The sequence below is a fragment of the Typopeltis vanoorti genome, chromosome 15 (assembly GCF_054136105.1).
Source record: "Typopeltis vanoorti isolate ZY-2024b chromosome 15, IOZ_Tvanoo_1.0, whole genome shotgun sequence".
NCBI classification, from domain to species: Eukaryota; Metazoa; Arthropoda; class Arachnida; order Uropygi; family Thelyphonidae; genus Typopeltis; species Typopeltis vanoorti.
Genome location: NC_143563.1, coordinates 83,735,698 through 83,750,572, shown reverse-complemented (window position 1 = coordinate 83,750,572; position 14,875 = coordinate 83,735,698). Strand labels below are relative to the sequence as shown.

The 14,875-nt window shown below is 36.4% G+C and overlaps 1 protein-coding gene across 3 annotated transcripts in view; it reads left to right on the top strand.

Moving 5' to 3' along the window:
* The window catches only part of LOC150098939 (glycine receptor subunit alpha-2-like), a 146,807-nt gene that overhangs the window by 128,242 nt on the left and 3,690 nt on the right, over nucleotides 1-14,875 (top strand). Inside the window, exons 5-6 of one of the 3 annotated variants that reach the window (XM_090405531.1) lie at nucleotides 1,512-1,655; nucleotides 13,311-13,663. In XM_090405531.1, the coding sequence (XP_090261657.1) occupies nucleotides 1,512-1,655; nucleotides 13,311-13,663 (497 nt within the window). Of the gene's footprint in view, nucleotides 1-1,511; nucleotides 1,656-13,310; nucleotides 13,664-14,875 lie in introns of those variants that run through there. The other 2 variants (XM_090405532.1, XM_090405533.1) reach the window with 2 other exon arrangements.

The window sequence follows — 14,875 nt, the reverse complement described above, 5'->3', positions numbered from 1 at the left end:
TAGGAAGGCATGACCGGAAGGTACTAACAGCGACACAAAGATACAGAAATAACACGAGTCAGTAATTAGTGTAAAAAACGTTATTAGGCGTAACTGAACAGTTACGCCTAATAAATTTAGATACATAATATGGTAAACGAGGTGCATGTCTGCCATCTCATCGTTCGTAAAACGATGCATGTTCTTCGTACGACGTCGAAAGCTTGAATAAGGAAGCCCCAATTGCTCACCTGGAGCGCTGACGAACAGCGCCACCTATCACTTTCGGGGTGGCGTTTCCGGTCATGCTTTCCTATGTGAATATGGTTGATTTTGATGTTCTCTACCTCCCCTCAAAGTTTATACCTGGAATTTTGAACCATCCTGTATATGGAGAAAACGTTGAAAAGTAGGGATGTGCTGTAATACAGCAGAAGAGTGAGCGTAGCGCTATGCATTAGCAATATATCTACTCTACGGATCCTGATTAGGATGTGAAGAACCTTTTATAAGTGCTTTTGTAATATATCATCATTAGCTTTAGTTGCTACCTGAACTACCACTACATGACGTGAAAGGATAGGTGGCAGCGAGATTATTACGCTAGACTAGTTGAGGAAGGCATCCTAATGTGTATGGTCTGTTTAACTACTTTATTGCGTTTATACCTTAGAGTGGTGGAGATGCTGTGTCTCCATAGTGTGTTTGACATGCGCTTGAAGGGATCACACATATGCATGTTGTATACGTATATTCATAAAAAAATTAATTTTCGAATAGATATTCTTGTTTTGTTTTAATTGCAAATATAAGCTAAGATTCTTCAGTTTTTTTTTTTATGAACAAAACTTATGATGACTGTATATATCGATTAGGTTACAAAATAAAATAAAATTGCATAAAAACAGTACTGTTTCTTGTTAGATCTCTACCTAAACAGGGAAGATTTTGTATGGAAATTGCAGAAATGACTTTAAAAATGTTTCTTACGGTTAAGAGAAGAAAAAGGAAAGGCATTCCTCATTTTACGCATCTCTTGAGTGATGTTGACTTCCTTTAGTTCCATAAAAACTTATTATTAACTGGATTCTGTACTTTTACATAAAATATAATACACCTTGCTAGCTTTTATTTCAAACCATTTGTAAGTCTGGTATGAATTGCACATAGAACTGCTTGTTGGCAAATTTTATTGAGTTTAAAGATCTGCTAATTTCGAGTACATTGTAGTACACGCAGAAGAATTCAACAAGGAACAAGGTATGATCCTAGATCATCATATCCCGGACACTCTTCTCATCAAGTAGGTAACCATAATGCAACATGAATCGCTCGTACTCATCATTGTTAGTCTTTTTTTTTTAATATTCCCCTGATGAGATTACTGTTTTGAAATTTTATTGAGATTACTCAATAAAATTTCAAAAAAAAAAAATTGCCTACAAACAGTCTCCGTGTGGAATTTATACCGGACTTAAAGGTTTGACATTTTCCCCATCTATAGAAGTCGGTTTCGTTTCCTTCTGTTATAGATTCGCTTACAGAAAAGAATTTAGTGGTTCAGTGGCATGAAGCAGGTGTAGTGATCCCATCCAGACAATACACAGAGCATACGATGTTTCGGCTTCTAACACCGGTATACGTTGGCGCTACGAGAATGCAGTATACTGGTCTAGGTAACGTATGCTATCATTTTGGTTCACAACAATCTAAATAAGTAACACTTTGCACGAGAGTTATAAAATTCAAATAATCATGTCAAACTATCCACCAGTTTGTATTTTAGTTTTGATAATGACGGGAGAGAGAGAGAGAGATGTTGATTGATTAGAATGCAAAACTGGCTTTAGTAGGCTGCAGTTTTACATAAGATTTTTTCGTTAATTAACTATGTTTTTTTATGTTTATTTATGATACATGTTGCAGAAGTTGTGAACTTTGTGTGTGTGTGTGTGTGTGTGTGTGTGTGTTGTTTCAGTATTCTTCCAAAGTATCTAAAGGTAGAGCGACATATTCTGATGGAAATCATGAAAAATGGCTACTGCTTTGAGTATTAGTGAATTAACTACGTGACAAGTATTCGTTAGATTATATGAACTGTAAGACAGAATCCACATAAAATAGAGGTAGCGTAGTAATTAAATTATTATGAAAGATATGAACACGAAGGCGGATATTGGAAAAGAATTGGTAAGGTTGAGGACCGAATTGAAGTTGTTGCAGAGTGAGATAGGATATTTAGAGAATAGATTGGTTGTTTCACCACAGAATCCCCACACAGCGCTAGACTACACTACTTTCTGCCATTCCACTGCTAGTAGTAGTAGAGAAGTAAAAATACGAGTATTTGTAGTGGGATCGCAGAAAGTAGTGTCTAGTGCTGTATGTGGAGTATGTGGTGAAATACGCGAAAATGGATCGAAGGTATGTTTCAGGAAAGCAACGATAAGAAGAGCGACAGACGCTCAGGAGAGAGAGAGAGAGAGAGGGAGAAAGTGCAGAGAAGTTGAATGTGCCGCGAGAACAAATGATTTCCGAGGAAGTGTGAATGAGATAGCGCAGGATTTGCGTGTTACTAGAGAGTGAATCGGGAGAGTATGAGAGGGGGCACTGAGTGTTTTGCCAAGATATGGTAGTAGGGAACTGAGAAAGAGAGCAGCGATTATGAATGGAATGATAGCTTGAATGTGCAGAAAGAGATGACTCGAGTATGTGGTTGTATGGCATAAATTTGAAGGCAAAAGAGAGCTGTTTGCTGTCGATGGTCTGCATTTGAGTGCGAGCGGGAATGAGAAGAATCAGTCAGGCAGTACGAGTATTAGAATAAAGGTACAGCGTTTGTGGCTTTGATAAAGTTAGTTGGTGCGCAAATCATTGATGCCCCTGAGACATGGCTAACAAAGGAGTTATAGTTTATGAAGATATAGTTTAAAAGTTCAAACTTTTTCGAAAAAAAAAACGGAAGGAATAAAAAAAAAGATGGCTATTATCAATGATCTCAGAAAGGTTGTGATCCCTCCATGTGGAACTTGAAGAAAGAAATAGTAATATTGACTTGCCATTTGGGTGTACCGTTGAAGTGAGCCTTAAATTTAAATAATTAGTATGCTGCAGGAAATGTAGAGGGTAGATGATTCCGAAATGTTTAGACAGATGAGTCTTTTGAGCGACAAGAAGGTGATAATAACGGAAGTTGGTGTTGTTATTGGAAGTTGGAAATAACGTGTGTGAATAAGGAGATCGAATTCACGTCCTTACACAGCACGGTATGTAGTTGAAACAACACGTGTGACACGAGTGTTGAATTTAGCAAAATTGTCTCATGCAGTGATAATAGAGATGTCACCATGATGCCAGCGTTTGGAGAGAGTGGTCATGTGTTTTTGACGTAGGAATTGGCTAGACGGGTTAAGCTTCATAAAAGAGAGATGCGTTGGAATTACAAAGCAGAAGACTACGATAAGGAAACATTGGCGACGCGTCGTAGCTTGATCCATTAAAGGCGTGAGCAACAAGCAGTGCCTGGACTTAGTCCGAAATTAGTTACTTATACTGTAGTAATGTTAGGTTATATTATATTATTAAGGTTAGGAGGATAAATAACGTAGGAATGAAATGGACGAATCATGGAGTTGTGCAGAAGCTTCTGAAAAACTTGATGTTGTGCAGTAAATATAAAGAACAGGGTGTTCCTCAGCAACATGAATTCTATAGTTATGTCGTTAGTAGAAGAAAGAGTAAATATGGAAAACTGACTAGTTGCTGAAGATAGAAACAGATTCCATCTTCAGAAGACGCCGTGGAAAGTACAATGAGTATTTTGTTAATGTATATCATGTATGATGGGTTAAGAGTAGTGTTGAATGAGAAGAAGGTTGCGAAGTATGTAGAATTTTAAGTACCCGTGATGTTAATAAGGCTGTGGGATTAGTTGAAATATAACCACTTATATTAAGGAGATATGCAAAATAGCTGAGGTGCCGTTTCCGTTTTTGTTCAACAAGCGTCTAACAACAGGAACAGTTCCCAGAAGGGTGGAAAGTAGAAAAAATAGTGCCATCGTGCAATGGCGATTCCACGTCAGTGGTGTCCAGCTATAGGTGGGCGTGTGTATATCATGTATTACAGCGTTTCCCAAATGGTGGGTTACGACTCGGCAGCGGGGCACGAAAGCTAAATGCCGGGTTTCTCGAATGAAGAAGCGGAATGGACAGTACGAACTGTCATTACTAAAGCTGTGGATAGGATTTCAGGTTAGAGAGAGAGAGAGAGAGAGAGAGAGAGAGAAATGGTAAAGGTCGTTGATGTATAATAAAAATGGTGACGATGTACTCCAAGATTTTGAAAGAGGAAGAGGTATTTAGTTGTTTGCAATCTGGATTGGAGGTAGGTAGTAGCAGTAGCAGATAATTTGCACTATCACTTTAGATGATTTGAATAAGGTGTGTGAGTAGATAGTGAAGAAGAAGGTTTATTTTTTCCAAGTGTAATGTTTTGGCACTTTGTTCATAGGAATAGGAAATAGTATGCAGTCAAAAATATAGTTGGAAATGTGCTACAAATCAAAGCGAGGGATCTTGGAATTATAGCGAATGACGAGCTTAAGTTTAGAAGATGCAATGCAACAACTGCGAAGAAATTCATCTAGAGGACATATTGAGAAGGACGCGTAAACCTGGAAAGAATTCAGATATGAGTATCCAAAATTGCATCACGAATGTGGATTGCTGAGTATAAGGACAGACTGAGCCAGCGTGGCTTGTTCATTTCTTCATGTCATGTGGCAGTAGTATGATATGAAGAAATGATGTTACGCATGTTAAACTGGCCATCACAGAAGCGTTATCTTCGGTTTTCAAGTTTTGAGAAATTCCTAAAAGTCGGTTGAGGGCGAGACCATCACGTTCTAACTTCATTATTACAGGAATTGACCGCTATTTTGGTGAAGGAATAGACCAATATCCGTTTATCAACATTTAATGGAACTCTGTGCATTATCCAGAATGTGCATTATGCCAGACATGAGATCATCGTTGTATATCGAGTGTCTGTGAAACACTGAGATGTCCATAAATGTTGTAATACAGAAAGAAAAAAGTGAGACTTTTTACAATTATCAAGATAAAAATTATATTAAAAAAAATATAAAGTACTAAAGTTAAACGTAAATTATAATTTTTTGAAAAGTTTTTTTTGTAAAGTGATTTTTATAAGGAATGAGATATTTAGTAAATTTGCATACTAAATGAACCAATAATGTTTGTCTTTTATGATTTTCAAAATCACAAAATATCTGTTCCATCTACAAGTTAGCAAATTTGTCACCAGTTTGTTATACGAGTGTACAAAAGATTCATAGTCGTGGAGTTCCTGCCTTCAAATTGGTAAGCAATTGTTTGCATACAGTAAGCTTGGATATTATCCTTCTGGCTACTATTTAGTAAAACACTAGGGTTTTTCATATTTATTTACTTTGTTTTTTCACAAAAAGTAAATAAATAAATAGACAATGTCTATTTTTTATAAGTTTTTTACCCCTTGCAGAAACCACTTCAGTTCACCGTCCGAAATCTGCGACCGCATGGACTACTTATGAATTCTCCCACAAGTTGAAGTGCACTACCATAATAGAACCATTTATCTAATGAGGTCATTTCCGTTACAATGGCCGTACAACCAGTTATGAACGCCATTTAAGACGTTAAAAAAAACTCTTTTCACCCCCCTTTTCCTGTTTTATATTCCTCTAACATCTGCTGTCAGCAGATGAGCGACTACGATCTACTTGTTAGAGACCAGTACGACCTCATTACAACAACAGTTACCGTTAACTAGTGAATCACCTTTTAGAAAAGTCAAGATAAGAACTTTTGTCGAGCATTGTTTTAAGTGACATTCAACCTTAAAGGGCTCTTATACACAAAGCACTTGACTGAGTTAGAGAGATAAATAATCATCCGACTGGATATTATCATTTTCCTTTGATAAAGCTGTCATTTTTTCTGACATGGTTGAGTTGTAACAAGCTTATATCTCAGAATACTATGCGCTCTTCTAATGGGTTTATTTCTTGTACTGCAGTACCATAATAATTATTTAAATTAAGATAGTGTGTTGTGTGATCTATAAATAATTGGTTTCATACTACATTTGGATCTACTAATATCTCATGCATTTCTTAAGCTTACTGATGCATCACTTGATGTTTCCCATCATACTGTCCTCTTGGAAGTGTATATTGACACCTTAGATTCTGCACTAACAGGTCAAAGCTTTTGAAGAATAAATACATTCTGCACGAGTAGTACAATATAAATGACGCTCTAGGTTGTGCGAAAATATCCAGCGGCTTCAGTGACGTTATTACCATACTGCGAAACTGAATAAGGTGTGTGTGCGGGGGGGAAAAGATCCCTTTTAAAATGCCCTAACGAGTTTAATGGGAAAGGATGAAAAATTGTTCATCCTGACTGAAGGGATTGCTGTAAGGATGAACAAGTTTTTAATTTGACTTCTGCAACACATTAAGAACCACTGGCAACGATTTTTGAATTTCCAATGAAATGATTTTATCACGTTGTCTGTTTTGCTATACATATTTCTGTTGTGTCTTAATAAGAAGATCGGAGATGATTCAAGAGACTTAGACTGAATGCATAAGTGTTTCTGGTGACCAGTTGCTTATGAGAATTTTCAAAAAGACAGTTTATATCCGTAGAATTTGAAGAGATGTAGTAACACTTATATGTGAATTAGAAGCGATGTGATTTTTTTTTTTTTCAGGTGTATCTCACCAGGACGAAAAAGAAGCAAAAGACAGTTGTGAGGTTGATAGTGTGATCACCTTAGGGAGAACAATAAATTCGTATATCTGTGTGAAGTCTGAGAACGTTGAAATAACGAACTGATCGTGTTCTTTGCCGAGAAACTGCCATTGCTTTTTTCAGATGACTACGCACAGTCACCATCATTTCGATAGCTATCGACGAGATCGGATTGGAAGTTTTGGAACATTCTCTCCGCAACCCGAATTTGGTCTCATCGGACTTTTTTGTTATTTCCTAAATTGAAGACACATTTCAGTGACATTCATTTTTAAAGCGATAAAAACTGAAGATTGTGCAAAGCAAAAGTGAGAACATTGGTGCACCCAGGGAGGGGGCCAAGGGGCCCTGTTCCCCCCAAAAAAGAAAAAGGAAAAAACACTAGAAAAATTTCCAGAAATCTTTTACTAATTAAAATTATTATTTTTTTTAAATTTAAGTTGTGTCGTGTCTTCTATTTCTATGCTACTTATGAATTAGCGATCACATAAGATGACCCTATAGCTCTCGGGAATCCTGGCCGCTGTGAACGCAAGGCGAACGAAGTAGTGCTCGGGTGCTACTTCGTTTGACCGAGCAAGAGGAGATCACGGGTATCATGTATTGGCAATCACTGCAGATGCTCAATCATAGCTCGTATGCAATGCGTAGTGTGTATTCTCAAATCGTCTACTCAACCCCCCCCCCTCCAAGATTAAATCCTGAGTGCGCCACTGGATGAGAAAATGGTTCCGAAACCAACTTGAAGAGTTTTTACTGCGACGGCTTAGGAAAACCTTTAACGCTGTGAACAAAATGTATTAAGTTCAGAGAGAGAGAGAGAGAGAGAGAGGGAGATTATGTTGAGAAATAGTGTATGAAAATAAAGTAAAGGCGTCAAACTATCTTGTTTTTATTTACTTGACATATTTCTTTTGGAGGTGGAGCTATCGCATTAGGCATTACTTTGGGAACTCCATCGTATGTAGAAGAACAAGAAGAAATTGAGAAAGGTATGATTAAGTTTTGACATGCACATAAACCGCTGTATGCTGTTTCTTTCCATTCATGATACGGCAACGACAGGGAAAAAAAAAACGATCAGAAAGCTATCAGGTAATTTTTTTTTTGTTAAGGAAGAAAATATCACTGCAGAAACCATAGCAAAGAAGCACTTTTTTTTTCGTTTTTCTGAGAAATGATTTTAAAAACGCCCAGCTAATCAAAAACAGTCCGGCAGTGTACCAGCGGGAAGAATACAGTTAGAAATTTCTTATACAGATGCACACTTTTCTCACATTTCAACTTGCATACTGTAGGCCATTGTCAAAATCGCTTCTAATATCTCATCTAAGGCAAATCAGTGCTTCAGTGAACCTGCATACGTTTCTCCAGTGATTTATTTCAAGAAATCAGCAAAGGTTGGGTTAAGCCTTGCATAATGAAAGCACATACACGTCTGTGTACGGACGTGTACGTGCTTGCATTTCTGTGCATGCGGTGTTTTATTATAAACACCGCATGCACAGAAATGCAAGATTTAACCCTACCTCTTACCACATATTATCTGTCATTCAGAATTTTGGCAAAACCATATTTGCACTAGTCAGCAAAGCCTGGAATGCTGTGAAGAAGGATTGAGGATAATCCAGATTATTTTTATCTGCATTAAAAAAAGTTAAAGGCCAGGATATTCTTTCGAAGACTTAGCATGTTCCAAATGGTCACTCAGTGTAGCTAATTGAGTGCAACTTGCATCGAGCTTGGACAATACCGATCTAGTTACAGGCACGGGTCGAACCCGTGCCTGTAACTAGAACGCCATTTTAACCAAGCGCTAAGATCACCATAAGGTGTCGAAGAAGTTTGGTAGGAATTGATACCATTACTCGTCATTACACTAATACCTTAAAAACTTTCTTTCTGATCTTCAGACGAACATATGGAGATACCCGTAATAATAATAATATATATCATTCATCAAATAGGTGCAATGAAAAATCTGTATCAGCAATTCAAGAATCACTGGAACAGATAGAAGCACTTTCGTTTTTGATAAGAGATCTGTTAGAGAACAAGGCCGCGTTTTTTAAATGAATTTAAAATTTCGAGAACGTAGTTCACTAAGGCTCATCATCAGCTGGCACTTCTATTCTTTCTTATTTTTTGATTTTAAAAGATACATACACGAATGGTTGCAAAAGTACAACACAATAGTGCCATGCATGGGCAGAAAGTTTCACAGAGTTAGCTGTTCTCTGCCAAGGCGGTCGAAATCATGTACTTCCCCACTAAGATAACACCAGCTGACTATACCAGTCCAAACACAAGAAAAAAATCAAGATGCTTTTTCAACCTTCCCCTCACCCTACATACTGATTATTACCTGTTCCGATCGATGATTCACTTCCCGTTCTTTGACTTCCGCAAGGGAGGTCAAAGAAGGCGCTGAGAGTTTCTCGCTTCCACGGACGATCAAACTTGCAGAAAGATTGAACAAGACCACAAATATAATAGTTTATATTTTGCTGAATAATGTTTTCTCGTTGTAATATTTTATACTCAAAATAAATAAAATATTATATAAAAATCTTATGTAATAGTTTATATTTCATAAGTTTATTTTATTTATTTATTTATTTTTAATTTTAGCATGGGGCTTTCGTCTTAACAAAATCAGTTTAAATCTTATTTCCGCCCCCCTTTTTTTCATACCACCAATCTGGTGCCTAATCGTTACCTCTCAAGTGCCACCTATTGGATATAAGTGAAATCTTGCTGCATTCTTATCTGTGAAACTGATGTGGCAAAGTTTCTTTCTCTCTGGGGGGTGTGTGTGTGGGGGGGGGGGAATCCCGCTTTCACTTCCGTAAACAGATAAGTCATCTGAAGTTGATATAGCACAGTGACATCTCGTGTCTTTATCTCGGCATTAATCCAAATAACGAAATCAAGTTTGTGCTGAATCGGATCTAGAATGTGTATTCGCTTAATTTTAGTTGGACGTGTTTTATTGCTTACCTATGCCAAGCTATTGTCAGCCAGAACACACTTCCTGAATGTTGAGGGTCTGAGTACACAAGTTAAATTGCTTACTGTTTTCGTGCGTTCCTTGGTAGAACTAGAAAAAACCCTTTCAGATAGTTTATCGTGTTAGTTCTCAGGACATTAATGTACTGCTTATGACGTTCTGATTTCAACTCATGATCGTCATAGAGGTGTCTGCTAACATTTAATTATTTTAAATAACTTTTTACATCAAATGAGCTCATTACCCTGTTTCCCATATGGTATCCCATGCATTATTAATGCTTGAAAATATTCGTGTAACAAAATTTAAAAATAGACTGAATAATTGTCCTTAATATAAAAAATATCGGTGCCCATTTCCCCCCCCAAAATATGGTTACACTTTGAGAAAATTTTACTAATGTTAGAAATTCTTTTTTTGGTCAAACCAGAAGAAGTTTTCACAGTTAGTTGGAAATGGGTAGTTTTTGATACATGTATTTATACCAAAAATTCCCGTCTCGTAATAGATGGCTTTACTGTCGGGAGAAATTTCAGCAGGACACTATTTGTGCGATAAGGTACTATGTAGTCAAATAATAACCCACAAGAAATTGTCACGTCGAATTAATTGTTCAATAGGATTTCTGATATACTTAGGGACCAAAGATTTATATCCACAGATATTTTAGTTCGTGTATATGTATATTTTACACAGAAATAAAGGAATATTTTCCCTTAAATGCATGAATTTTAATTTGTTTTTTTCTTGACTAATTTATCAGAAGACGTACGAGTTACTTGTTTCTGTTCTACGTGAAGGTTTAGTACGCCAGATTTACATATTCATTGTTTAGGACCAGTATCAAAAACAATTTGTATCGACTTTCATTTATCAGTTACTCTCCAGCAAACTTGTAGTTTGTTATTGCTAGAAAAATTTCAGATGCTTCATTTTTATGCACGTATAATTTCGTACTAAAATGACGAATGTGATCAGATTATGCATATACTCTTAAAATACCAAAAGAGGAATTTATCATCTCTTTTGTACTATTTAATGATTCTTAGAGGCTGGCGGAATCGGTCCCATCAAATGTTGTTTACTGTTTTGATGATTGTAGAGCACAGAAATATCATTTAATAGATTATTATTTTTGAAAGAATAATAGATTATCTAATTTTGAAATAGAAATATCAGGATCTGTGAAGCTAAAATTCAGGAAGAAATGTATATTGACCTGAAAATTAGGAAAATCATAAGGGATATCATATTTATCAAACTTTAAGTGAAGTTAAACTCAAGTTTAACTAAACTTAATACTTGAGAATTATATTCTTGTTTTCATTCTTATTTTTCCATGCTTGAGCTAACAAAAGTTTGAGCGTGAAATATCTTCACGATTAGGCTTTTTTGTATATAAATAGAAGCAGCTGACTTCATATGAAGTTTCCTTATGCATCCCATAATGCATAGCACACTCCTTTCTCAAGGTGTATAATACCATGTAGTCTTGAGAGAGTCATGAGTCACTACTCAGCCGACCTTCTTATCAAGATCTTGTCAGTGGGAGCTAAACCCGGATATATTGAGAATCGTGAAGATATTTCACGTTCCGACTTTTGTTTTCTCACGCTTCAATAAAATAGGATGAAAACAGGAATTTAATTTCTTGGCCAGTATAATTTTCCTTACCAGCGTGGGAAAAACTTGCTGCAGTTGTTCTTATTCTGGAGTTTTGTAATATGATAATATTCTCTTTTGCTATTTGTATATAAAGTTATTACGTTAGTTCTCAGCAGTATTTTCGGGGTCTGGCTCCCATCTGATGAGATTGCATTAAAGGTCATTCAGAGGGGGCTTACTCTGGAAAAGAGCAGTTTTTTTATCTACTACTCAACACAACCAAAATTTGAAACAGCTGATTATCCTGAAATAATCCGCTTAAGAGCAATGAAATATCTTTTCGGATCATTAATGAGTACTAATAGAGTGCTATTGAACTCGAATAATATTTAAACCCTGGTGGCAAGTTTTTGAACAAATTATTTACATACTACTCTGGATAGTGTTTAGGTAGTGGCCATAATGTATATGACATTATACACGCTAGAGAAGAGAATATGCTGTGCATTATGGGATAGGAGAGCAATCTGATGTGAAGTCAATCGCTCTGTATACAGATGGCTATTATTATTTTTTTATTATTTCTTGTCACGGATTTCGTGTTCTTTCTCAGCGAGGGAAAACTTGATACTATCTTTAAGCGAAGTTAAAGAATTTACTCGGAGATAATTTAAAACAGTAATCACAAATATCTTCGGAAACTGTAAAGCAGAAAATTACCAATCGCTCATAGAATTTTCCAATGCCTGAACAATTATGAAATGCACAAATATTGAAAATCGATTTTCTGATCTCACATCTCTTCTTTTTCTGATAAATATGAGCACTGGTAGTGATGAGAACCCTTTTTTCAAGAAATATCTAGGAAGGCGATCTCAGGGCATGTGAAGCTTAGCATGTTGAACATTGATAGGGATGCTAGATGTGAGTGGAAGCGATCGGTAGCTAACTTTTCTTGAGTTTATTATGCAATATCTACTTTGATATCAGGGCCGAATTCTGGTCTTGAAATTCACGCTTGCTCTTGTTAACATTCAAGGAGTGAGAGGTGTGATTGAAGTCTGATTAGCGGAATAATTAATTACTGACCATTTAGAACTACATATTTAGAAATTTATGTACATTTAATGATACAAATACAATATTTATTTTACAAATGGTATTCTATCTTTTTCAATTTAGCTACTTGAATACACATTCTACCCTACGGTTCTTCTTTATGAACTGGTCAATAACATCGTCATAAAAAGTTGGCTGTAATTTAATTTTCCCAAGCAACACGCACATTTGTAAAGGCTGGCTGAAGCTCGCTGGCTAGAGCTACGTTGACTGCGTATGGCCTGTGTTTAAGCAACAGAGTGAGACGACGTGAAATGGCTATGCGCGCACATGAAATCACAGTGCTGCTGCGAGGACCTGGAAGCTCCTACAACCGAGCAAGCCAAGGTAGCTTTGACTAGCAAGCATTGGCCTTCAATACACAACGTAAAGCTCAATTATTGCCGCGCAAGCATAAGACGTCTTCTGTCTACAAAAATAAAAGCCTAAATGGAATGCTTATAAATATTAACAAATAAATATTACTTCTTTCTCAATTAATGAGCTTGCGCAGCGAGCATGGAGAATTCACCCTTGTTTGATATTATTATGAAGTGTCTAGTTTGTTCCAGTCTTACTTTCTATTTAAAACTAGTGAGTAATAAACACATTTTGTAATCAGTTTTGAACTTTGAAAATCTCTAAGATCTACACATTTTTCTATACGATAAAGAACAAAAGTTCTACTGTCATCCAGTGTAATATACGAGAAAAATATGTTCTTAATTTAAAATTAGCATTCAAGATAATCTAATACGTTTTTAAAATTAAAAAATAGTTCCTTTCATTTTCAGATGTCTCCGGATATTTTGCTTGCATCAATGCTACCTTCGTACTCCAACGCCAAGCTAGTTTTTATCTCTTCAATTCTTACATGGTAACCACGTTTATCGTTATCGTGTCTTGGGTATCGTTTTGGATCGACGTGAACGCAGTTCCTGCCAGAGTGACCATAGGAGTTACGACACTCTTGACTCTCACCACAACAGCGGGCCAAGTGCGGTCGTATCTTCCTCCCGTGACCTACATCACAGCTATTGACGTTTGGGTGTTCTTTTGTTCTTTCTTTGTTTTTACAGCGCTTCTGGAATATCCATTTGCCAGTTTTGTTGCAAAAGGTGGACAGCGGAAAATTATACTTGTACAGGTAACAAAAGAGAAAAAAAAATTGTATATACTCCTATATATTATTTAATTGTTGAAAAGTTGCAATATTAATATTATTTATTCAAATACGTTATATTAGGAACAGAGTGTACTTTCAAGTTTCTTAAGTCAGTGTTATAAAATAGTTTACGATAGTAAACTATTCTATAAAAACTTCGGAAGAGACTCTTAGATATATTAGAAACAATTAGGGAAGCGACAAGCAGTATCAGTATCGTTCTGGACTCGGGAATGGAAAACACTGCTGGATACTAATATTCAGGTGTTTGTAATTCGGCAAACTACTCTCCGTTTGTTGGAAATACAGGCAGTATTTCCAACAAACGGAGATTTACTGCCTCGGTTTACGGCGATTCACAATAACACCGGTTGCCTGCGCGTGCTTTCTTACTGTAGTGTGGTTGACTGAGAAACGACGCTAGCAGGCACTCTAGTGTTTGAGTGTTTACCGAGCTACTACGACGTATACAATATGTATCAAACCTAGTGTTTTAATGTTGAATCTACCTAATTGTTCTATTTAATTTTTTTTACATACATACGTATTTATATTGGTAAGGTACGTAATTACATACCATGTCTGATAATAGAAGTGCAGAAAAATTAGCAGAACTTGGTGTTAAGAAGGCGCGGAAATAAATCACACTTGAAAAGAAGATGGAGGTGATTCGAAGAATGGAAGATGGGCAGACATGTGCTAATGTCTGTAGAAAGTATGAACTTACCTCCATTTGATAGACTTTTTAAGATCCTTTTTAAGATCTGTCTTTTTATGATCCTCAAAAATTGTTTTTGTTTTCTCAGTTATAACAATCTACGGCAGCACTAAATGCAAAACATGTACGTTATAGCAGAGGTAAACTTCATGAAAAAATGGAAAAATTATTATCGTTATGGGTGGATGACTTGAATCAGAAAAACATTCCTCTGACGCAGGCTGTTATAACTGAGAAAACAAAAACAATTTTTGAGGATCTTAAAAAGACAGATGGAGGCGAAGATTTTAGGAAGCAAAAGTTGGTTCATAAGATTTAAGTCTCGAAGTAAGTGCCCCAGTGTCAAATTATGTGGTGAGGCGGCAAGTGCAGATGTTGCGGCAGCGGCTGCTTTTGCTAAAGAATTTCAAGACTGTGTAGAACAAGGAAGTTATCCTCCTGATCTCATTTTTAATGTTGATGAGACTGCGCCTACT